The sequence below is a fragment of the Gekko japonicus genome, unplaced genomic scaffold (assembly GCF_001447785.1).
Source record: "Gekko japonicus isolate JY-2015 unplaced genomic scaffold, Gekko_japonicus_V1.1 scaffold3830, whole genome shotgun sequence".
Classification (NCBI taxonomy): domain Eukaryota; kingdom Metazoa; phylum Chordata; class Lepidosauria; order Squamata; family Gekkonidae; genus Gekko; species Gekko japonicus.
The window spans coordinates 20273-40970 of record NW_015162593.1 but is presented as its reverse complement, the minus strand read 5'-3'; the positions used below and the strand labels follow the sequence as shown (position 1 = coordinate 40970).

At 43.6% G+C, this 20698-nt stretch overlaps 1 protein-coding gene across 1 annotated transcript in view; it reads right to left on the bottom strand.

Annotated features, from left to right (window-relative positions):
• LOC107106331 (dynein heavy chain 14, axonemal-like) overlaps window positions 1-20698 on the bottom strand; it is a gene marked incomplete at its 5' end in the record, with an annotated part of 73219 nt that overhangs the window by 39350 nt on the left and 13171 nt on the right. Inside the window, 5 exons of the mRNA XM_015406464.1 lie at window positions 2801-2998; window positions 6227-6454; window positions 16529-16631; window positions 18695-18905; window positions 19250-19406. Coding sequence (XP_015261950.1) covers window positions 2801-2998; window positions 6227-6454; window positions 16529-16631; window positions 18695-18905; window positions 19250-19406 — 897 coding nt within the window. The remainder of the gene's footprint in view (window positions 1-2800; window positions 2999-6226; window positions 6455-16528; window positions 16632-18694; window positions 18906-19249; window positions 19407-20698) is intronic.

Here is a 20698-nt window from a genome sequence, read left to right as displayed (position 1 = left end):
TTCCAAGTCTAAGTCTTGTGCCTAACGCTCACCACATAAGCTACCTCGGTAAGAGTAAAAGTGTGCATCTCTGGATTGAGTTGCTAATGTATTCTGTCCCAGATGTAACTTGAACTCCAAGGCTAAATCTTGTGGCTAACCCTGACCACTTAAGCTACCTCGGTAAGAGTAAAAGTGTGCATCTCTGGATTGAGTTGCTAATGTATTCTGTCCCAGATGCCAACTAAGGGTTTGGAATCTCTTCCCTTAGGAAAAGCAGGGACTAGTGAAAAGAGGTTCTGGTGGCAAATTGTCTGGAAACCAGAGAGGGTATAGACCATCTCGTGGTTTGTTGTTTAATGTACTGAAAAGTACAGGATTGCCTGTCATCCCTGGACTGGACTAGGGGGGGGTTAATCCTGTACACACATGAAGAACACTTCTTAAATAAAGTTATCAGAGACATGACTGAAGTCTCAGACAGAGAGTGAAAACAGAGACATCCCTAACTAATAACCAGGAAAACTCACGGAGAGCTACAAGTTCAATCATTTCATGGCAGGAAAGAATGAACTGAGGGAGAGGGGGAGCCTCAGAGCATATGACCATTTAGGCAGGAAAATGGCTTTGCGCACTCCAAAGGGGAGGTGCTCCCTCCTTTAGGCTTTTAAAGGACTAGAAGTAACTAAAAAGATTTCTGAGCAGCTGGGCTGTGTGTGCTGTGCACAGTTCCAATGTGGGACTGTACAGAAGACCAATGATGAACAACTGGTAACCAGAGCAAATCCAAAAGAATGCACTAAAAAAATCTGGAAACAAAGTCAGTAAATGTCTCCCGTCTCATGGTTTCAACAGCTGAAGGACAGCCAGTGCAAGACTATATACAGAAGACATTTTGGAGAAAGTGGGCAATAATAGCCTGTAATACTGGATGACAGAGAGTAATACAATGTTCCTTTTTCCTGACAATCCCTTCCTTAAATCAGGATGGAGCAAGGATGCCCTCCATACCTCAGAGTACAAGGGAAAATCATGATGTCTAGTCATTTCATTCTCATTCACACAATGAAGACATTCTTGACTGACAGGATGTTCCAAAGCAGTATTCCCATTCAGAGATGGTTGATTCCCAATCAAGAAGAGGTACATTATGCCAACCTGGATAGGCCAGGCAAACCCAATCTCATCAGATTTTGGAAGTTAAGCAGGGCCGACTCTGGCAAGTACTTAGAAGGGCAACCTCCATAGAATACCAGAGGTGGGATGCAGAGGCAGCTAATCAAGCCACCTCTCTGAAAAACATCCAAGCCCCCAGTAAGAGTCACCAGAGGAAAAGCAGGGACTAGTGAAAAGAGGTTCTGGTGGCAAATTGTCTGGAAACCAGAGAGGGTATAGACCATCTCGTGGTTTGTTGTTTAATGTACTGAAAAGTACAGGATTGCCTGTCATCCCTGGACTGGACTAGGGGGGGGTTAATCCTGTACACACATGAAGAACACTTCTTAAATAAAGTTATCAGAGACATGACTGAAGTCTCAGACAGAGAGTGAAAACAGAGACATCCCTAACTAATAACCAGGAAAACTCACGGAGAGCTACAAGTTCAATCATTTCATGGCAGGAAAGAATGAACTGAGGGAGAGGGGGAGCCTCAGAGCATATGACCATTTAGGCAGGAAAATGGCTTTGCGCACTCCAAAGGGGAGGTGCTCCCTCCTTTAGGCTTTTAAAGGACTAGAAGTAACTAAAAAGATTTCTGAGCAGCTGGGCTGTGTGTGCTGTGCACAGTTCCAATGTGGGACTGTACAGAAGACCAATGATGAACAACTGGTAACCAGAGCAAATCCAAAAGAATGCACTAAAAAAATCTGGAAACAAAGTCAGTAAATGTCTCCCGTCTCATGGTTTCAACAGCTGAAGGACAGCCAGTGCAAGACTATATACAGAAGACATTTTGGAGAAAGTGGGCAATAATAGCCTGTAATACTGGATGACAGAGAGTAATACAATGTTCCTTTTTCCTGACAATCCCTTCCTTAAATCAGGATGGAGCAAGGATGCCCTCCATAGAGTACAAGGGAAAATCATGATAAGTCTAGTCATTTCATTCTCATTCACACAATGAAGACATTCTTGACTGACAGGATGTTCCAAAGCAGTATTCCCATTCAGAGATGGTTGATTCCCAATCAAGAAGAGGTACAGTATGCCAACCTGGATAGGCCAGGCAAACCCAATCTCATCAGATTTTGGAAGTTAAGCAGGGCCGACTCTGGCAAGTACTTAGAAGGGCAACCTCCATGGAATACCAGAGGTGGGATGCAGAGGCAGCTAATCAAGCCACCTCTCTGAAAAACATCCAAGCCCCCAGTAAGAGTCACCAGAAGTCACCATGACTTTCAGGCAAGCACACAGACACACACTCTCTCTCTCCCCCTCTATGAAATATGGTACTTCTATAGAACCCTGCATCTAAAGGGCATATCCGCAAAGACAACTGAAGTAATTTTATGTCTGACAAATGTTAAGGTAGACATCAGCATTACTGCTTTAATCTTCAAGGGAAACACTGGTGTTAAATGTAATCGACATAGATGCTCTTCAGATGAAACAGGCCACTCTTGGATCCTGCTAGAGAGGTGGTTTGGCTTCCAGTCCCCTGAAAAGTTGACTGTATTTTATCTGTGCTAAAAGTACCTGAACAATTTTTAATCTTCTGTGAAAGTGAACCAATTAGTGAATAAGGCCCAAGCAATGCTATATATAATAAGGATAATACAGGTGGTGTTGGGAAATACTGAACAAATAAAACCCTTCTTACACAGTCTCTAGTATAAGCAAAATTCTCTTCCAACAAAGACGGATTACAAAAATTTTGCAGAATGCTAAGCAAGCATCGACGGTCCCACTCATCAGTTATACGGCCTCCATATACTACTTCTCCAGTTAAATAATAGAGTGCTGCCCAAGGAACATCCTCTTGCTTGTCAAGAAGTATCTCTAGCATCTGGATAGAAACCTTGGGAAGAAAAAGTTAAAATTGGGAAAGGTGTTTACAGCTTCAGCATTACTCTTATACTTATTTCTTGTCCTCATAGTTTTTTAAACATTAAACCCAGGGCTATTTTTGGGCAAGAACGCACAGGAACGGAGTTCCGGCTGGCTCCCGAGTTGGCCACGCCCAGCAGGAACTCATTAGCATAGTAGGCCCCACCCAACAGCAGAAACTCATTAGGATTGGCTACATTAGGGGTGTGTGGCCTAACATGCAAAGGAGTTCCTGCTACAAAAAAAGCCCTGGGTTTTGACAACAGACAAGGTAAACAGAATAAGAAGCAAAAGGTGGGCGTGGCTGGATGACCACAGTTCTGGTAATGTGGGGGTGTGGCCTAACATGCTAATGAGCTGTGCTGTCAGGGGGTGTGGCCTAATATGCTAATGAGTTTCTGCTGTTGGTTGTGGCCTATTATGCTAATGAGTTCCTGCTGGGCTTTTTCTACAAAAAAAGCCCTTATTAAACCTACATGAATAATTTCTGTCTGCAAATATTCCATCCACTAAAGTTGCTGCTAGTTTTGTATACCTGACCTTTTTTACAGTAGAATCCAGAATAGCTTCAAACCCATACCAGTCCTCATCAGGTTCCATCTAGACTTAGAGGTTTAGAGTTTACTCACTATTTCTTCCAAACCTCACACGAATCAAATTCAAACCACAAATGCACTAAATTCCCTCACAGTCTCAAGCTACAATGCCCCCCAATCCTGATACAGCCAACACATTATACATACAAAAACAGCTGCTTCATCTTCCACAGCCACAGTAGCTAGACTGCATTAACACCCATGCATTGTACAGGCAGAGAATGGTTTTCTTATCTATGGTACTGTAGGGTATCAGTGGTCTGGACCTTTCATACCACTGCTATTAAAGTCCCAGCCCCCTTTGATACATTGCCAGGTTTAAAAGTAGTGGTTAGAGCAGGGGTGTCAAACATGCGGCCTATGGACCACATCCAGACCCCACAGGGGTTGTATCAGGCTGTCAAGCAGCTGGCTGCCATCTCATTACTTCTCCCTCTCTCTTGCTTTCTTCTGCATCACAGCTTGCTTTGCCAGGCTCTCTCAATCGCACAGCAGAGCCAGAGAGCAAAGCCTTCCATTGGCTCAGGCTCCTCCCTTGGGAAGGAAGAGGGGGGAAAGAGAGAGAGCTTGCTTTGTCAGGGCCTCTCAATCACACAGCAGAGCTACAGAGCAAAGCCTCTCTTCCTTCCATTGGCTGAGGCTCCTCCCGCTCCTCATCTCCTGGGCTTGCTTTCCCAGTTCCCTCAATTGAATGGGAGAGATACAAAGAAAGCACCTTTAAGGTATGAGTTTTTTGCATCTTCTCTCTTTTCTACTTGCAACCCCTCTCAATTTTCCTGCTTTTGATCTCCAGTCCAGTGTACACTCTCTTCTTTGTCTGGACCCAATAGCATAGACTTCCTTCTGTTTCTTTCTCTCTGCATCCAGAAGCTCTCTGTTCTCTTATCAGTTCAAACCCCTCTTTTCCCCTCCACGTGCCATTCTCCTTTCCCTCTCTGTGCAATGACATTCCTTCTTTGTACCCAAAACTTTGTGTTGTGTGTGTGTGTGTGTGTGTGTGTGTGTGTGAGAGAGAGAGAGAGAGAGAGAGAGAGAGAGAGATTTGTTGGGTTTGTTATGCCAGGGATCTCCTGGGTGTGCCTCTCCTTGTTCACTGTATTCATGCCCTCATGATCCAGCCTTTCTCAGTAGAAAAGATAAGGAATAAGAATTTAGATAAAGTATAACAACAAGACAGTGAGGTGGATTAGGCTGAGAGTGTGTGTTCAAACCAAGTTTATCCAGCACATTTCCCTTCTAGACTGGGAATTTGGAACCTAGACTTCCCAGACAGTAGGCTGATATCTATATATCTAATTCCCAACATGCCCCCTCCGTGTGGATATCGAAATCAGTATATTGGGGGCACTTGGGGGGCAGGGAGATTTTCCTGTACATTTGGGGCAATCCCCAGATGTGCACAAAAATCTAAAAACTGTAAATATTTAAATCCCCCAAAATGTAGAAAAGTATTCACTGTGCATGTGCAGGGAATGCACTGGGAACGGTGCCTCGCAGCCGTTGCGGGGGGGGGCTTGGTGGGCCTGCAGCTGCATGGGCCTTGCTGTCGCTGCTGGGGAAGGAGAAGGTTTGTCTGCAAGTATTTAAATCCCCCCAAAAGTGTGTAGTTGGGCTGTGGCGGCGGCTTGGCGCTGTGGAAGAGCAGGCGGTCGTGGAGCCTCCCCCCCACTGCTCCCCACCCGCAGCCAGCACTGGGCCACCTGGCTGCTGCTGCTGCCCCAACGCCTGCTCGCTGGCTGGTTTGGGGGGCCGGCCGGCGCAGCTGAGTCCCTGTGCCCGCCCATCGCGCTGTGGCTTTTCCCCTTCCCTCCGCAGCTGCCTTCTCTCCGCCTGGCACCCCCCTGATCTCCCGGCGGTCTGCCTCACCAGCTCCCTCACACACAGGAGCATGTCTACCCTTGCATGGCAGCCTGGCTTCACATCTGCACACCTCTCTCGCTTCCTCATCACTGAAGAGGCCCCCCTGTGAGTATCGCGGGTCCCTCTTCTTGTACATTACTATATCTCTAGTCTTGCACTGCCACATAGGAGTTGTAGCTATTTCTCTGACCGTGAGATTTCTGTAGTGAATGTCAATAAATCAAAAGTAGGTTTGTAACTTACAGATACACACCTGAACAACACCTGAACAGCATACTCAAGATTGCTACAGCACAGACATTGTCTCCAGATTTTGATGCAATAATTCAGAGCAAGAGGTGTCAGTTATCAATAAACAAAAAAATAAAATATTGCAAGAGTGCTAATGTTTTAAGCATGTTTTATGTTAATTTTTTTAAAAAAATCTTTATGTTTGTGCCCTTTATAAAGTTTATATCTCTCTGCTACCTGGCATTACATTTTATGACACACATGGCCCGGCCCAACAAGTTCTCATTTATGTCAGATCCGGCCCCCATAACAAATGAGTTTGACACCCCTGTATTAGAGTGTCAGACTAGGATCTGAGAGACCAAGGTTTGAATCCCCACTCCACCATGCAAGCTTGCCACAGAGAAGACGAGAATTATATAAGCCACTTTGGGTTCCCATTGGGGAGAAAGATGGGGTATCAGTGAGGTAAACAAATAAATAGAATTTTAATTGCCTTTTCTTCCTCTTACCTCCAGATCTGAAAAACTAAACTCATATGGAATATTCCAGCCCAAAGCTCCATATTTCTTTCTTTCATGGATGACAGCATTGAAAAAACACAGACTGAACAATAGCTTTTTCCATGATGGCCCACAGGTAGACTTGTTGAATATAACTTCTGTTACCTCTCCAGTACCACTTATCCCAAATGTTTGAAGTAATTTCCCCTTCAGTCCTTGTGGGGATTCAATTACTATCTTTAAATAATAAGCAGATGATGTATTAATATAGCATATAGACACTGGTAAGATAAATAGCACTTTTACTAGCAATGCAATCCTGAGAACATTTTCCTGGGAATAAATCCCATCAAATAAACAAGAGTAAGATTCTAAGTAGATCTGGAACAGCACAATCCTAAACTGAGTTCCATTACCCTGCTAAGGCCATTGCCTTAAACAGACATCAAGTGTAACTTTGTTTAGGATTGCACAAGCAATCACCTATAAGTTGACCCTCATTACATTACATGGAAGTTCCTGAAACCAGTATGACTTACTTCTGCTTCGACCCAATATAGAGGAAGTCAGTATTCTCTGGTGAAATCAATGGAACTTAAGAATATAACTGGGTATATTGCTCATTTATTTACTATCTTATTTATATAATTTTAACTATACTTATGGAAACTCAGTGTTATTCTGTATTACAGATTCCCCTGACAAAGCCTGTTGGCAAAACATGTTTTCTGGAGATTTTAATTGAGTAATAAAATATATTTTACCTGATTTTGCATCATCGGCTTTGGATCTATTATTTCTTATCTCCTGTGACGGGTGCAGCTCTTTATTTTCTTGTTACTAGCTCATTTACTTAAAATATTTTTACAATGTCCTTTTCATAGGTACAAGACAAAATTATGTAAACCGCTCTGCTCATGGCAGCTACTTTTTTCCTGGGTCCAATAGTCTGTCTGAATTGTGTACCACAAGAAGGTTCCACCATTTTTTTGCCTCTGCAAAATTTCTAAATGTGAACTGAGCACTGATCCCCAAATGTCAGTGCTTGCTCTCACTCACAATGACAAGTTACCCATCAGCAAGGAAAACTGGGAGAAAAGTCGCTAATTTTTTCTTGATTGTTTCCAAATTATTCTGGGAATAGTGATAGGGGACATGCTGTTCATCATGAGCATTTTTACATGATAGTCACACCAAATTTGATACAGAGCTACTGAAGCAGTGCTGCTTCTTCTGTTAGAAACTAGTTCTCATGTACTATTTGAAATGCTATAGAAATCTTCAAAGCCAATTTGACCGAAGGCCATGACAGGACAGAAAAAAGGAACAGGTTTAACATGGACAATGACACAATACAATTTTGAACAGAACGCCTCAGCTATTTTGAAATAGCAATATAAGTAAGCTAGTAATTTTTTTTCTGAATTCTGGCAAGTGAATTGATAAAGACTTTCCAGAATAACAGAAATGTAGAACTAAACATTTGGAGGAAAAGTATAAAATGACAGATTTCCAGATAACATCTCCTCCAAAAGTAGATAATGAACTATGATGACCTAGCCCAATTCCCTCACTCAGATTTTCCCTCTGTTTTTTCTTTCTCTCTGACTAAGCAGCCCCTTTATCTATTTTCTTCTTATCTGAAGATATATGGCTGTCCCACCCTTTCACTTTATTGTATTTTAATGCTGGCTCAGCCCAGGAACTTGAGGCAAGAGACATGATTAACCTCTTAACTTGGCGGGAAGGGCAGGGTATAAATCAAACTAATTAATTAATTAATTAACTTAAACTTCTGGAAATGGCACATGAGAGGCTTTAGAACGTTCAAAAATAAACAAAATAGTTTATTCAATGTAGATCAGGTGAATTCAGGGGTAAAATGTCTGAGGCGAATTAAATATAACTCTGAGGTAATTTACTATAATCACAAACTCCAGTTTTCACAAGGTCTTAGAGTCTTTGAGTAGAGAGGCTTTATTTTCAGTGTCTGATAAACAAACCAGGGGTCACTCTTCTCTTTGATCTATCTCCTTTTTCAACTGGGCAGGGAATTACTTCTCTAAACTAGAAGATCAATCCCTTTTTCTGGCTCAAATGAGCGTGTTCTGTGATCCTCTGACTTCTCCTTGCCAACCTTCCCACTTCTTAGTAGGGATGGCATTCGGTCTGGCTGAACTGAATAATAACCTGAATAATGCCTATTCAGCATTATCTGGGCATGCCAAGAGTTGAATCAGAACAGAGAATCTGGCCGAACAGGGATTCTTTGAATAGTGCATTTGTCACTGATTCAGGAATCCCTATGTTGGGGAGGCGCACCAGTAAAGGGAAGGTATTTTAACTTTAAATACTTCCTCTTACTTCTGGGGCTCATGATGCCTCTGCAGCGCAACTCCCCAGCTGACTGAGTCATGCTGCAGAGGTGGCACAAGCCCCAAAGGCAAGGGAAAGTGTTTAAAGTTAAAACACCTTCCTTTGGCAGGCCAGCTGGAGAGGGGAAGTGAAGGGGAGGCATTTAAAGATGCCTCTCTGACCGGTCTTTGCTTCCCCAGCCAGCCTGCCACAGGGCAGGATGGGGAAGCAAAGAGAGAGAAGGGGAGGCATTTTTAAATCTCTCTCCACTGTAATTCATTGTACTCCCTCCTTCTCTTTCCATTGTACTCTATAGAGCCATAAGATACAATGGAGAAGTCGCACTGCAACTCCAGAGAAGGGGTTTAAACTTTATACCTCTCTCTCGAGTCACACCACAGCAGCAGTATGATCTCTCCATTGTATTCTATGGTCCTCTTCACTTCATCTTGGCAGGCTGGCTGGGGAGGGGAAGTGAAGGGGAGGCATTTAAAGATGCCTCCCTGATCTGTCTTCGCTTTCCCAGTCGGCCTGTGGTGGTGGCCTGGCTGGGGAAGCTCAGGGGAGGGAGAGCAGGACAGTTTCACTCTCCCTCTGCTTGGAAGGGGAGGGGGAGTGAAACTGACATGCCGTACTGGCCAACCAAATATTTTCAGCAATGTTGAGTATTTCCCGAATCCCAGTATAATACCGATACTGGGATTCGGGAATATTGGCCTTTACCAATATTTCCCCCCATGCACACCCCTACTCCTTAGTGCTAAACTGATTTCTATTCAGCAGTCAGTTTCCAACTCTTTCTTCTCAACTGACTCTATCCAATGAAATCGTCTGAGCAGCCTGTCACTCAAAGGCTCTCTGGATCTGTGAAGCATTAACCCTTCACAGTCCATCACTTGTTTATACAGCACTTATGAGCTTCTAAAGCACAGTCTGTCACATGAACATTATATATATTTTCAAAAAGAACAATAGGGTAATTTTATACATCCATATTTTAGGACCAAAATATGTTGAGACGAAACAGTTTATACACCGCAAAGCATTTGTCTAAAATGGAAGATTTCTTTCACTTACCGTGAAGTTTCCTTTCTCAGTGGTTCAGGAGTGGGACGGTCCTTACTCTTGGGATAAGCTCCTCCAGTCACAGGGTCGGCTTCGAGCTTTGATCCAGGCGGGGAGGGGCTTATCCCCTGGAGGCATCCCAGTTGAATTCAAGCCTGCTTCACCCCACAAAAACTATTAGAAGGAAGAACACTTCTCCAAACTGGAGCAACTACTATAAATTAGTGAATCAGATAACTCAACTAACTTAACGACAGGTAAACTTTCCCTTTACAGATCCTAGTGGCGAGAGGAGGGGGGGGGACCTTTCCCCACTCCCTGTGTCCAATATATCAATCATTTGTGTGTAACCTGATAGTTTGCAAAGATCCCCCTGTAAAACCCTGAAGCCACACCCACAATTTGGGCAGGCAGAACTGTCCCACTCTTGAACCACTGAGAAAGGAAGCTTCATGGTAAGTGAAAGAAATCTTCCATTCTCCAATGGTTCATATCGTGGAATAGTTCTTATTCTTGGGACGTAAAACAGCAGTGCGCCCCAAGGGAGAGTCATTTTGCTTCCCTGTTTACAGGGTGTGTTGCAACACTCTGCGGCCAAAGGCCGCCTCTGCTGACGCCAACTTATCCACACCATAATGCTTAGTGAAGGAATGTACAGACTTCCAGGTGGCTGCTCTACAGATCGTTTCCAGTGAAGGGAACGACCTGTAGGCCGCTGACATTGCTGCTCCTTGTAAGGAATGTGCCACAATCCCCTTAAGGGGTTCTAGTCCCTTGGCCTTGTAAAATAGGATAATACAGCCTTTAATCCACCTGCTAAGGGTCGCAGTTGAGAGCTGTACCCTCAAGAGAGGACTGTCTAAAGGACACAAAAAGTGTTTCTGATTTTCTCCAATGCTTAGTCCTATTGATATAGAAACTAAGAGCCCTTCAAACATCCAGGCAATGCCATTCCCTTTCTTTATCATTTTTAGGGTTTGAGCAGAAGGTCGGCGAAACCACTTCCTCTGCCCTATGAAAAACAGAGTTTACCTTAGGCACAAAGGCTGGATCTAGGCGAAGGACCACCTTGTCTTTGTGAAAAACACAAAGTTCTCTATTGATTGACAGTGCCCTCATCTCCGACACTCTACGTGCCAAAGTTATGCCCACTAAAAATAATGTCTTAAAGGTCAATTCCTTTAGAGGGCATGTAGCCATTGGTTCGAAGGGATGCTTACACAGGGCCCTCAGTACAGTACTCAGATTCCAGGTAGGAAACCTATGCACCTGAGGAGGGTTTATTAAGGTGGCACCTCTAAAAAAAATTTTTAATGTGAGGGTGGTGACTTTCCGTGCCTCACCTCCTGAACAGCTGATATGGCTGAAACCTGTCTCTTCAATGTGCCAGTACTGAGACCTTTGTCTAAGCTGTCCTGCAGAAATCGCAGGATAGCACTGGCTGAAGCTTTGAAGGGTTCTATCTTATGCTCCACACACCAGGAGTGGAACACCTACCAGGTGGTGTTGTAAACTCTACTGGTGGATCCTTTCCTTGACGCTAACATGGTAGCTATGACCTTATCAGAGTATCATGCTGCTCCTAACAATTTCCGCTCAACCTCCATGCTGTGAGTCTGAACATTTCCAGTCGAGGATGTCATGTTAGCTCTTGTGTCAACAGGTCTTCTTGTATGGGCAGATGCCATGGTTCCACTATTGAGAGCTTTTCTAGGTCCTGAAACCACACTCTTCACGGCCAAAATGGTTCTACTAGTACAACTTCTGCCTTCTGTTAATGTATTTTTTGTATCACCCTGTGCATTATCTGCACTGGCAGAAACACATAAAGGAGACCTTGTGGCCATTTGCAATTGAATGTGTCGGTCCCTCTGGCCTGATCGTTTCTTGTTTTGGAGAAAAACTCTTGAACTTGACGGTTAGATTCCATCACAAACAAATCCAAAACTACTGTCCCAAACCTGTTGCAGATCTGAGCAAATACCACCTTGTTCAGTGTCCACTCTGACTGGTCCAGATGTCTCCTGCTCAGCCAGTCTGCTAGTACATTGTCTTTCCCTGCCACATGTGTTGCTTTCAGTGACAATAGAGGGTCCTCTACCCAGGCCATCAATTCGGTTGCTTCCTTGTGTAGGGATTGCACTCTGGTCCCGCCTTGTCAGTTCACATATGCCTTTGCAGTCATATTGTCTGTCTGGACAAGTACATGTTGTTCTGTCAACAGTTTGCTGAACTTCAATAAGCCTAATCAAATTGCCCTGAGCTCTAGGAAGTTGATGCTTCTCAATGCTTTGGAGACTACTCTCCCTGCGTCATCTGACCTTTCGAGTGGGCTCGCCATCCTGAAAGACTTGCATCTGTAGTCATCACTATTCTTGGTGGGTCTCATAGCTAGATTCCTGTCATAAACGGCGTGGTTCCAACCACCACCTGAGTTGTTGACATACAGTCTCTGGAAGTTGTAGCATTTTGTATCTCTTGCATGCTATTTCCTCTTGTTGAGGGAGCAGAAATCTCTGAAGTGGCCTGGCATAAAACCAAGACCACTGTACAATTTATTTATTTCTTTTTTTTAATTTTCCAAAACTACAAAGAAATAAGGAGGGGGAAACTATAAACTATGGGAGAAAGTAAAGATAACCACTAAAACCCCAAGAGGTGGTGGTCATATAATGGTTACAATATAGCTTTAAGTCAAAGAAAGTAATTTGTTACATTTAAGGTGATCATTAAAGTCGCTTATATACTTCAAGTCCAGATATTCTGACTTAATAAAGTACAATACAACAGAACGAGTAAATATTTAAAAAACCCAGAAAACAAGCTTCAGAGAAAATTAGCATCTCACTTTTTGCCTCTTCTTTCCCTCAATCGATATCCTTGCTTGGGGGCAGCCGCCCCACGTTCTGAATCCGAGTCTTCTTCAGTAGGTGTTTCATCATCGCTTCCCTTGTCCTCATCGTCTTCCCCCGTTGATCCAAGTTGTTGCTGCAAGAACTCACGTGCTTTCATGACAGAGTCAATTTCCCCCCTCTTATCTTTAAATTTGAAGAGTATGACTTCAGGCAGGATCCATTTGTAAGAGATGATGTTGTTTTGTAAAAACAAAGCCAAGTCTCTATATTTTTTCCTTATTTCACAGGGAATGTCTTTCAAAACTCTTATCTCGTTGCCATCAATTTTAAGGGTAGTTCCATTTGTTGCTTTTAAAATCTGGTCCCTCACTTGTCTTCGGTAGAATCTAACCACCACCTCATCAGGCAGATTATTGTTCTTTATGTATTCTGAATATGACCTATAGATCACATCCATCTTGCTTTGAAGAAAATCTGCTTTTAAATCTGCAACCGCCCCCAAAGTATCAATCATGATCTGCTTAAGATTCTCCCCTTTAGTCTCAGGAACTCCCTGAAATCTCAGACTAAAGCTTGCCTTTTCCATTTGTAGCTGTAATAGCTGGGCTTCATCAGAGTTTCTCTTCTTTTCCATCTCCTGCATTTGTTTTTTAAGCTTTTTGGTGTTTGCATCCACTTCTTTCAGTTTTTCATCTGTTTGCTCTGCTTTTTTTACTGGTCTCTCTCTGTAGCCCCAATGTCCAGAAGATGTCGAATGGCTCTTTTCACTTGATGGTGCTTGTCCAGATTACAATTCTTTGGGACTTGAATGAAGCGATCTTGGGGATAGGAGCTGAACTCCAGTTTGTAGCCGTTGGCTACTGTATCCAGCACCCACTGGTCAGTTACTGTGTGTTGCCACTGATGTGTGAATAACTGTAGTCTGCCCCCAATCTCCAATAGTTCTCTTGGACCTGCATAGTCATGCTGTAGCACCCTTCTTGGGGGTTTTGTTAGGGTTTTGCTCACCTTTGTTGGTGAAAAAGGGGTTGCTGTTGTGTGGTCTGGATTGCCACTTTCTTTTAAAATATCTGAAATAGGAAGACTTTTGTCCTCTTTTTTGGTCCTGAAAGGGCTGAAACCTTTTACGAGATTTTCCATCCTTCTTTTTGGAAGGAAGGACCTTTTTTCTTATCTTTGTCCTCTAGTAAATACCTGTCTAATCCATCTTCAAAAAGGTTCACCCCTTTAAACGGTACAACCACCACCTTTGCTTCGGCAGAGGAGTCGCCGTCCCAGTGCCGAAGCCAGTTATTACTCCGTGCCACTACACTGCAGGCCATCACTCTAGCTGACTGTTGAAGTGCATCCAGAGTAGCATCTGCCGCAATGGCGATCACCAAAGCAATCTTTTAAAATTCATCTTTAAATTCTTTTGGTATGTTGCTGTCAGCCAAGGCCAGATTTTCTGCCCAGTCATATGGTGCTCGAGCAAACAGTGATCCCACTGTGGAGGCTCACCGGGAACAAGATGAGGCTTCAGATTTTCAGATTTCGCCTATCACAGTGGTCCTTTGGCATCCCATCTGCGTCTATAGGTAACACAGAATTGGGAGACAGGCTGGTGACTGGATCATCTGCCATGGGCAGTTTTAGTCTTTTAGCAGCGTCTGGCATCAAAGAATAAAACTTAGAAAAGAGTTGATGGTTAGCCTTGGGTTTTGTGGGACGTTCCCATTCCACTTTCATTATATTGTAAAAAGATGCTGGAAGTGGTATCCCTGGTTCTGCAACTGAAAGTTTTGGTATCAATTTTCCTGATCCCATTTGAAACTCTGACTCCTGCTCTGTATCTTCCTTGAGTTTGGCCATGAGGTCTAAGGGTTTCACAGGACTTTTGGCAAGAGGCGTGCATACAGCTCTTGAGGGAAAAGTCTGGACTGTACAGATGGCATCACTTCCTCTTTTTTCTCTGAGAGTTTTCCTTCCTCTTTCTCTGAGGAGGAGTCTGTAGAGTCAGAAGAGCCTCCCCCCCCGTTTCCCAGGGCCAGCGCCAGAGCGCTACTGCCCGTGGGAGGCCAGAAGAGGCCCCCGCCGCCTCCCAGGGCCAGTGCCGGAGTGCTGCGGCCCATGGGAGGCCAGAAGAGGCCCCCTGCCACCTCCCGGGGTAAGTGAGGGATCTGCGGGGGGTGGCGGAGGCTTGATTGGGGGTGGGGGTGGGAGAGCCTCCCCCTTCCCCATCTCTTTGCCCTCTTTCTTTCCCTCCTTTCCTTCCCCTTTCCTTTTCTTTCCCTCCTTTTCTTTCTCTTTCCCGTTTCCTTCTCTTTCTTTTCCACTTTTCTTCCTTCTTTCCTTCTTTTTCACTCTTTAATTCCTTCTCTCTACACACACTCTCTCTCTTTCCTTCCCTATTTCCTCCTTCTGCAGCCCAACTCTAGTGAGAAGGGGTTTAAACTTTAAACCCTTTCTCTCTTTGCTTCCCCCCCCCGCTGGCTGAGGAAGGGAAGGGGAGGCTTTTGAATATGCCTTCCCCCCCTTTTGCTTCCCCTTCTGACATCACTTCCGGTGATGTCAGGGGCATTGTATATGCTAATGAGCTATTATGCAGCTCTTTTTCTAGGAAAAGACCCCTGATTATAAGTTTTAACTAGGTTTTTAATACTGGCCCTTCATTAGATTTTCTTCTCATCCTTTTGGTTCTTGATTCCAGTTTTTGGGTCAGATTTGTTTTCCCCTCCCTGTGTCTTGGACCTCTTTGTTGACCTACCCCATCTTATAGAGGATCTGGAGGGAGCTGACCCTTGAAATGTTTCCTGTAACATGTCTTTAAACTCTCTTCTCATCTCAGTTCTGAACCAATTTAGAAGTTCAGCCTTATTATCCTCCCTAGCTTCCATATCTTGTGCCTCCATTGGTTCCTGTGTGGACAGAGATACAGAATATCTGGGTAGGCTCAGCTCACTAAAAGAGCTCTCCCTGTCTTGGGAACAGACTTGTTTGATTTTATCAGCCATCCTTCTTATCCTGTAAGGGGAAAGTAAAACAGAAAACCCATCATGGGGACTGTTATAAGGAGCCAAAATGGCCACCACCATTTCCCCACCTAAACCTTGCTTCCCCCTTGCCCTATGTGGAGTTGGCTAGTAACTGGTAGCCTCCCCCTCTGGCCTTTCCTGGAGATTTCCCCTCAAGTACTTGCCAGGGCCAACCAGTTTGGAGTGACTTTTTGGCTGCATGCTGGTGGGGGGAAAACCCTCCGCCCTCACCTCCACAGCATCGTAGGGGCCAGCCTAGGATCTTCCAGGCCTCCCTAGGTTCGCTCCCTCCCCTTGGGGCATTTTGGTGTCAGCCTGGTGTAGGCAATAGGCACTCACCACAGCTTGGATGAAGAGAGGGTTCAGTTCTCATCTGTAGAGCTACTCTGGCAGCCCGGTTCTCCCGCAGTCAGGGAGGTAGCTGGTTCATCGGCGGTGCCCCACTGCTCCTTGCAGACTCTACCGCACCCCTCGATCTCTTAAAGGGGCAGTCTCTGTTCGAAGGCTGGAGGCCAACGGGAGTCTGCTGAGAGCCGTCTGCACCTTGCAGCAGCTGGGGACCTCCCAGCACCAAAGGCTCTCTCTCCGCGCTGCCGATATCACACCCGCTGGGGCTGCAGCCCATCCTTATTTTTTCCTTCTTCCTTCTTCTTTTAACTTCTTCTCAGCTCGCTGCGCTGATTAGCACTTCCGAAGCACGTCTTGCTCTGAAGCAGGGCCAGCAAGAACTGGGACGCCTCCAGGGGATAAGCCCCTCCCCTCCTGGATCAAAGCTTGAAGCCGACCCTGCAACTTATCTTATCCCAAGAGTAAGAACTGTCCCACAATCTGAACCACTGGAGAATATCCTCTTCTTTATTTATAGAAAAGTTTCCTAATTTTGGAATAACTTGAGGCACATGATTTTATATGAAGATGAGCCCTTCACAATAATAAGCTAAGATAAACCTGAGAAAGCAAAATATTCAGTTTGGCAGACAAAACAGTAACTGTTCAGTTGTAGGAATTATTTCACATCTTACCTTAATGCCTTTACGTAAGATAGGCTCAGGAAAAGAAGGGTCTGGTGTTGAACTTAAGCATAATCTAAACTGAGGGCTTATGTTTGTATTTGCTTGGGTAAACCTGTGAATAGAAACAGTTTACAATCACAACCACTTTGCAATGGATTGTAAAGCTTCTGTGAATAAAATTCAATGCCATTTAACTGACAATGTTATCTGTTCCACAAAAGAGAGATTTTCTTCAATTACAAGGGCAATAACAACTGGCTCCCTCCTATATGATCATCTCCTAAATGACGACTCATCTTCTGTCCAGTGATACCAAACTTCTGCTGGCTAAAGAATTCTCAGAAAACATTTGTTCCTTTTTGGGCTGTTTCTCAGCAACCAGAGAAAACAAGATTCTTATGTAGTCCTCCCTTCTGGATTCCCACAACTGCCTTCCACACACTCACTATTTTGAATGGTGCCTGCACTGATTTTAAGGCTTCTCCTTGCCCAACTACTAAGGATACTCAGGAGTAGTATTGCCTGCTGGGGATCTTGGATCTTTTCTGTGCCTCAAAAATAAGATCCAAGCACCCCAGCGGAAGATAGCTTGTCTAAGCATGTCACAGAGTATCTTGGGCAGTTGCCAGGACGATTTTCCTGCTGCTGGTTCCCCACCCCTTTTTAATAGTTTGTTTGCTTGGATGATTGACTGGCAGGCAGTGGGCATGAACACCACCATGGGCTGGTGACAAATTCTGAGAGGTTTAGGTTTGATTTGTATTATGGCATAGATTTCTGAACTGCAAGGAGTTGAAATCAAAACCTCTCAATTCCAGAATTCCAATACACTGATTTGCATCAAAGACATATATTCAAAACTTGGGCTTTAAGGGCTAGTTCACACAAACAAGCAACACATTTTACCTAGGTAAGTGTGTTGATAAACTTTAGTGTGCACTGATTGCTTAGATGGAGACAATAATTGTTGTGACTGTGGCTGCCTTTTTTCAAGTGGTCCAATCAGAGAGATGACTTCTACTTTAGTCACACATATGCTGAATTCACATTATGTGAAAAAAGAAACTATTTATTAAAAAAGAAACTATTTATATGAGTTATGCCTAAAATTAAGTGCAAAAGCTGTCAAAATTAGTGATAATGAGGGATAAAAGACTTTGGAATGAGGAACATAACAGTAGAAGTTAAAGTACCAAGACAAGAAATTGTTGGTTATTGTCAGGATCGGACCCCTGTCTTGGTCAGTGCTTGTAACTGTATTGCCCTGTGCTGCTAATGCTTACTTTAGTTTTTGTAAACCCTGCCCGCTTTGCACAACTTCCCGTTTGCTTGTTACCTTATCAGTCCTCCCTGACATTCCTGAGGAGGGGAATGTGAGAATGAGTGCCTGGTGTAGTGTGGAGGTGCTGCTCATAATTTTCGTGAAGCTACCCACATAAGGTTCACAGGTTTCAGCTGGACCTGCGTCCTTGGGAGAGATAAGTTAGGTCGTATATTTTTTCATGACCTGTAATAAGCCTGTGCATGTGTGACGTATGACGGAGAGGTGGGGCCCATTCCCCAATTACCAATCCTGTGCTATTGCTCATTAGTTCTGACAAAGGCGTTAACCTTACTAGAAGTTCAAATCTTACCAATAAACCTTATTAAGGAATATTGAGTGGAGAGTGGTTCCTCTGGGGTCTGACAGTTATTCCAGAAGAAATTGATATCAAATATGGAATCTGTGAAACTGTTAGTTCCTGATAAGGGCAATCATTCTTTCTTGCCTATTGATGCTATTACTTCCTATTGTACTTCCCTTGTGGGATCACTGAGCAAACACTGTTCACTACTAACTGGGTGATCACCACTACAGTCTCTAGCGGCAATTTGAAACAATTGCAGGCAATGTCAGATGAACAGTTGCAGAAAAATCAATGACTTACCAATAGTAACAACTTTTAAAAAATACAGTGATTTCTGTATAGCTAATATCATAGCCAATCAATAACCGCAGCTATGTCAAGTGATTAATTTATATCAGTTTTTTAAGGAACGTCCATGGGGCTTTGGGAGGAAAGATGCAGATAGCTGAGTCTCAAAAGGCTTATGAAGCATTAAGGTTAGTCAGCTCCAGTTGCTTATCAATGTGAGAACAAATTGCAGATACAAATAAATAGAAATGGTACTCACGAATCAACAATTGTGCAAAGCCTAGGCATAAATGATGCTGCAAGATGACAGTTCTGAAGGAATGCCCACTGTCCACTAAGTATCTGTGCTTTATATATCAATTCTTCAGCTTTGCTTTCTTGACCACGTCCCAACGATATCATTTTAACATGTTGAGTGTTTCCTTTTATTTCCTGAGCAAGGCGTAAGAGGAGAGCTGCAGCATCCACTCCTGTGTAATAATACCGATTTGATTGATTTCCAGCTCCAGAAATTTTTCAGCTTTAGATTTAGCAACATCACATCTTAAAATATTTGACTAATGAAAAGAGTGGGAGTGAACATTCTATGTAAAATGTATGTCACCTTATTAAAGAACTACTGGAGACCTAACAGCATATTTATTAACACAATGCTATAAAACTGGCTGCTGACATGGTTTTTGAGGAGAGAATAATTTGTAACTCTATTTTCTGTATTACTCTGCTAAGAGGTTTACTTCATGGTTCACAAGTAAAAAAATAAACAGAATGCAGATCAATTTTCATATTTTCATTATCAATGTATGTTACTTACCTTGAGTATGGATAAGAATTAGAGGAGTTGTACAGTCAGATTCTTCATACATTTCTTTCAGATTAATGCCTCCAGCCTGAAGATACTTGGATCCAAGTTTCTCAAATACAAATTCTCGTAGTGCACTGCTTAAGCATTCTGGTCGAAGAACTTTTATCTACCAAAAACATAAGTGATGGTTATAACTGAATCTATGAAGGGCATGATCCACTCAAGATAAGCAAATTCAAAACTCTTTAATTCAAAGGGAAAGTTAAGTACCTGTTTTACTCCCTCAAGCTACTCTTTCCTTTCTCCCTTGTTATCTTTACACCTGGAACAGCCCCTTAGAACAGCGGTGTGATACCTCCTCTCTGATTCACAATCCACTTTTTCTATGAAGACTTTGGCACAAAAACTAAAATGTAAGCAATGGTAACTGGAACAAACACACATTTTACCCTACTAATTACTGTCCCCATCTCTCCCCTTTCTTGTCTCCTCTTTGTCAAATTTTAGAGTGTTAGCTCCTTGGGTCAGGGACTTGTCTTGTACTCTACAAGGTAGGTTAGGCTGAAAATGTGTGATTGGCTCAAGGTCACCCAGAAAACTTCCATGGCAGTGTAGGGATTTGAACCTGAGTCTCCCAGACCCTAGTCTGAAACTCTGACCACTACACTGCATTGGCTTTTGTGGGATGACTGCAGTACCCAGCAGCCAGACCTGGGTGAGTCTCACAAGTTTTATGGTATCAAGTATTGGCAGACCTGGTCTCAATGAATCCTTCCTCAAAGGCGCTGTAAAAGGCCTGCCCCCTCCCACCTGCCTTTTTCTGACAGAAACCAAGCTTGAAGCTGGTGATAATGTTGTGGTTGCCTAGCAACAGCCACTAATGACATTCATTTCTTAAAGCTATAAGCACTGCTTCTATCATTTTGTAGATTTTTAACCACCCAGACTCAACCTGGAAAAACTGTGGTCCAAGTGTATGGTGCCTGCCACTAGTCCAAGCCCAGTTGTGCAGTGGGGAATCCACAAGGACTTACAAGGAGTACCTTATTTTCCCCTGTATCCTCTTCCCCACACTATTTCCTCTTTTCCACCTCTGGGCAACTATCATATCCTTACCTTCCCCTGTTTCTTTCTGTCCTTCATACCCACCCACCAATCTACTGCTTATCTGCCCCCCGTCTTCATTTATACTCCACCTTTCATACATGCTTGCACGCTTCAATGTTTTGCCATCAGAGGTGCTTTTAGGGAAGTACCACCAGATACCATATGTAGACAGACTTTGTCCTTGTTCTCTAAAAGATATAGAATCCACTACACACACCATACTTCATTGTCCCTTTTATAGGGATATTCAATCTTGTATGACTCCACTTTCAGATGGTAAGAGTTGGCATTCTGATGACTCAATTATTCACTTTCTTCTGTTTAATTCTAATTGTGAAATAACGGAGGCTG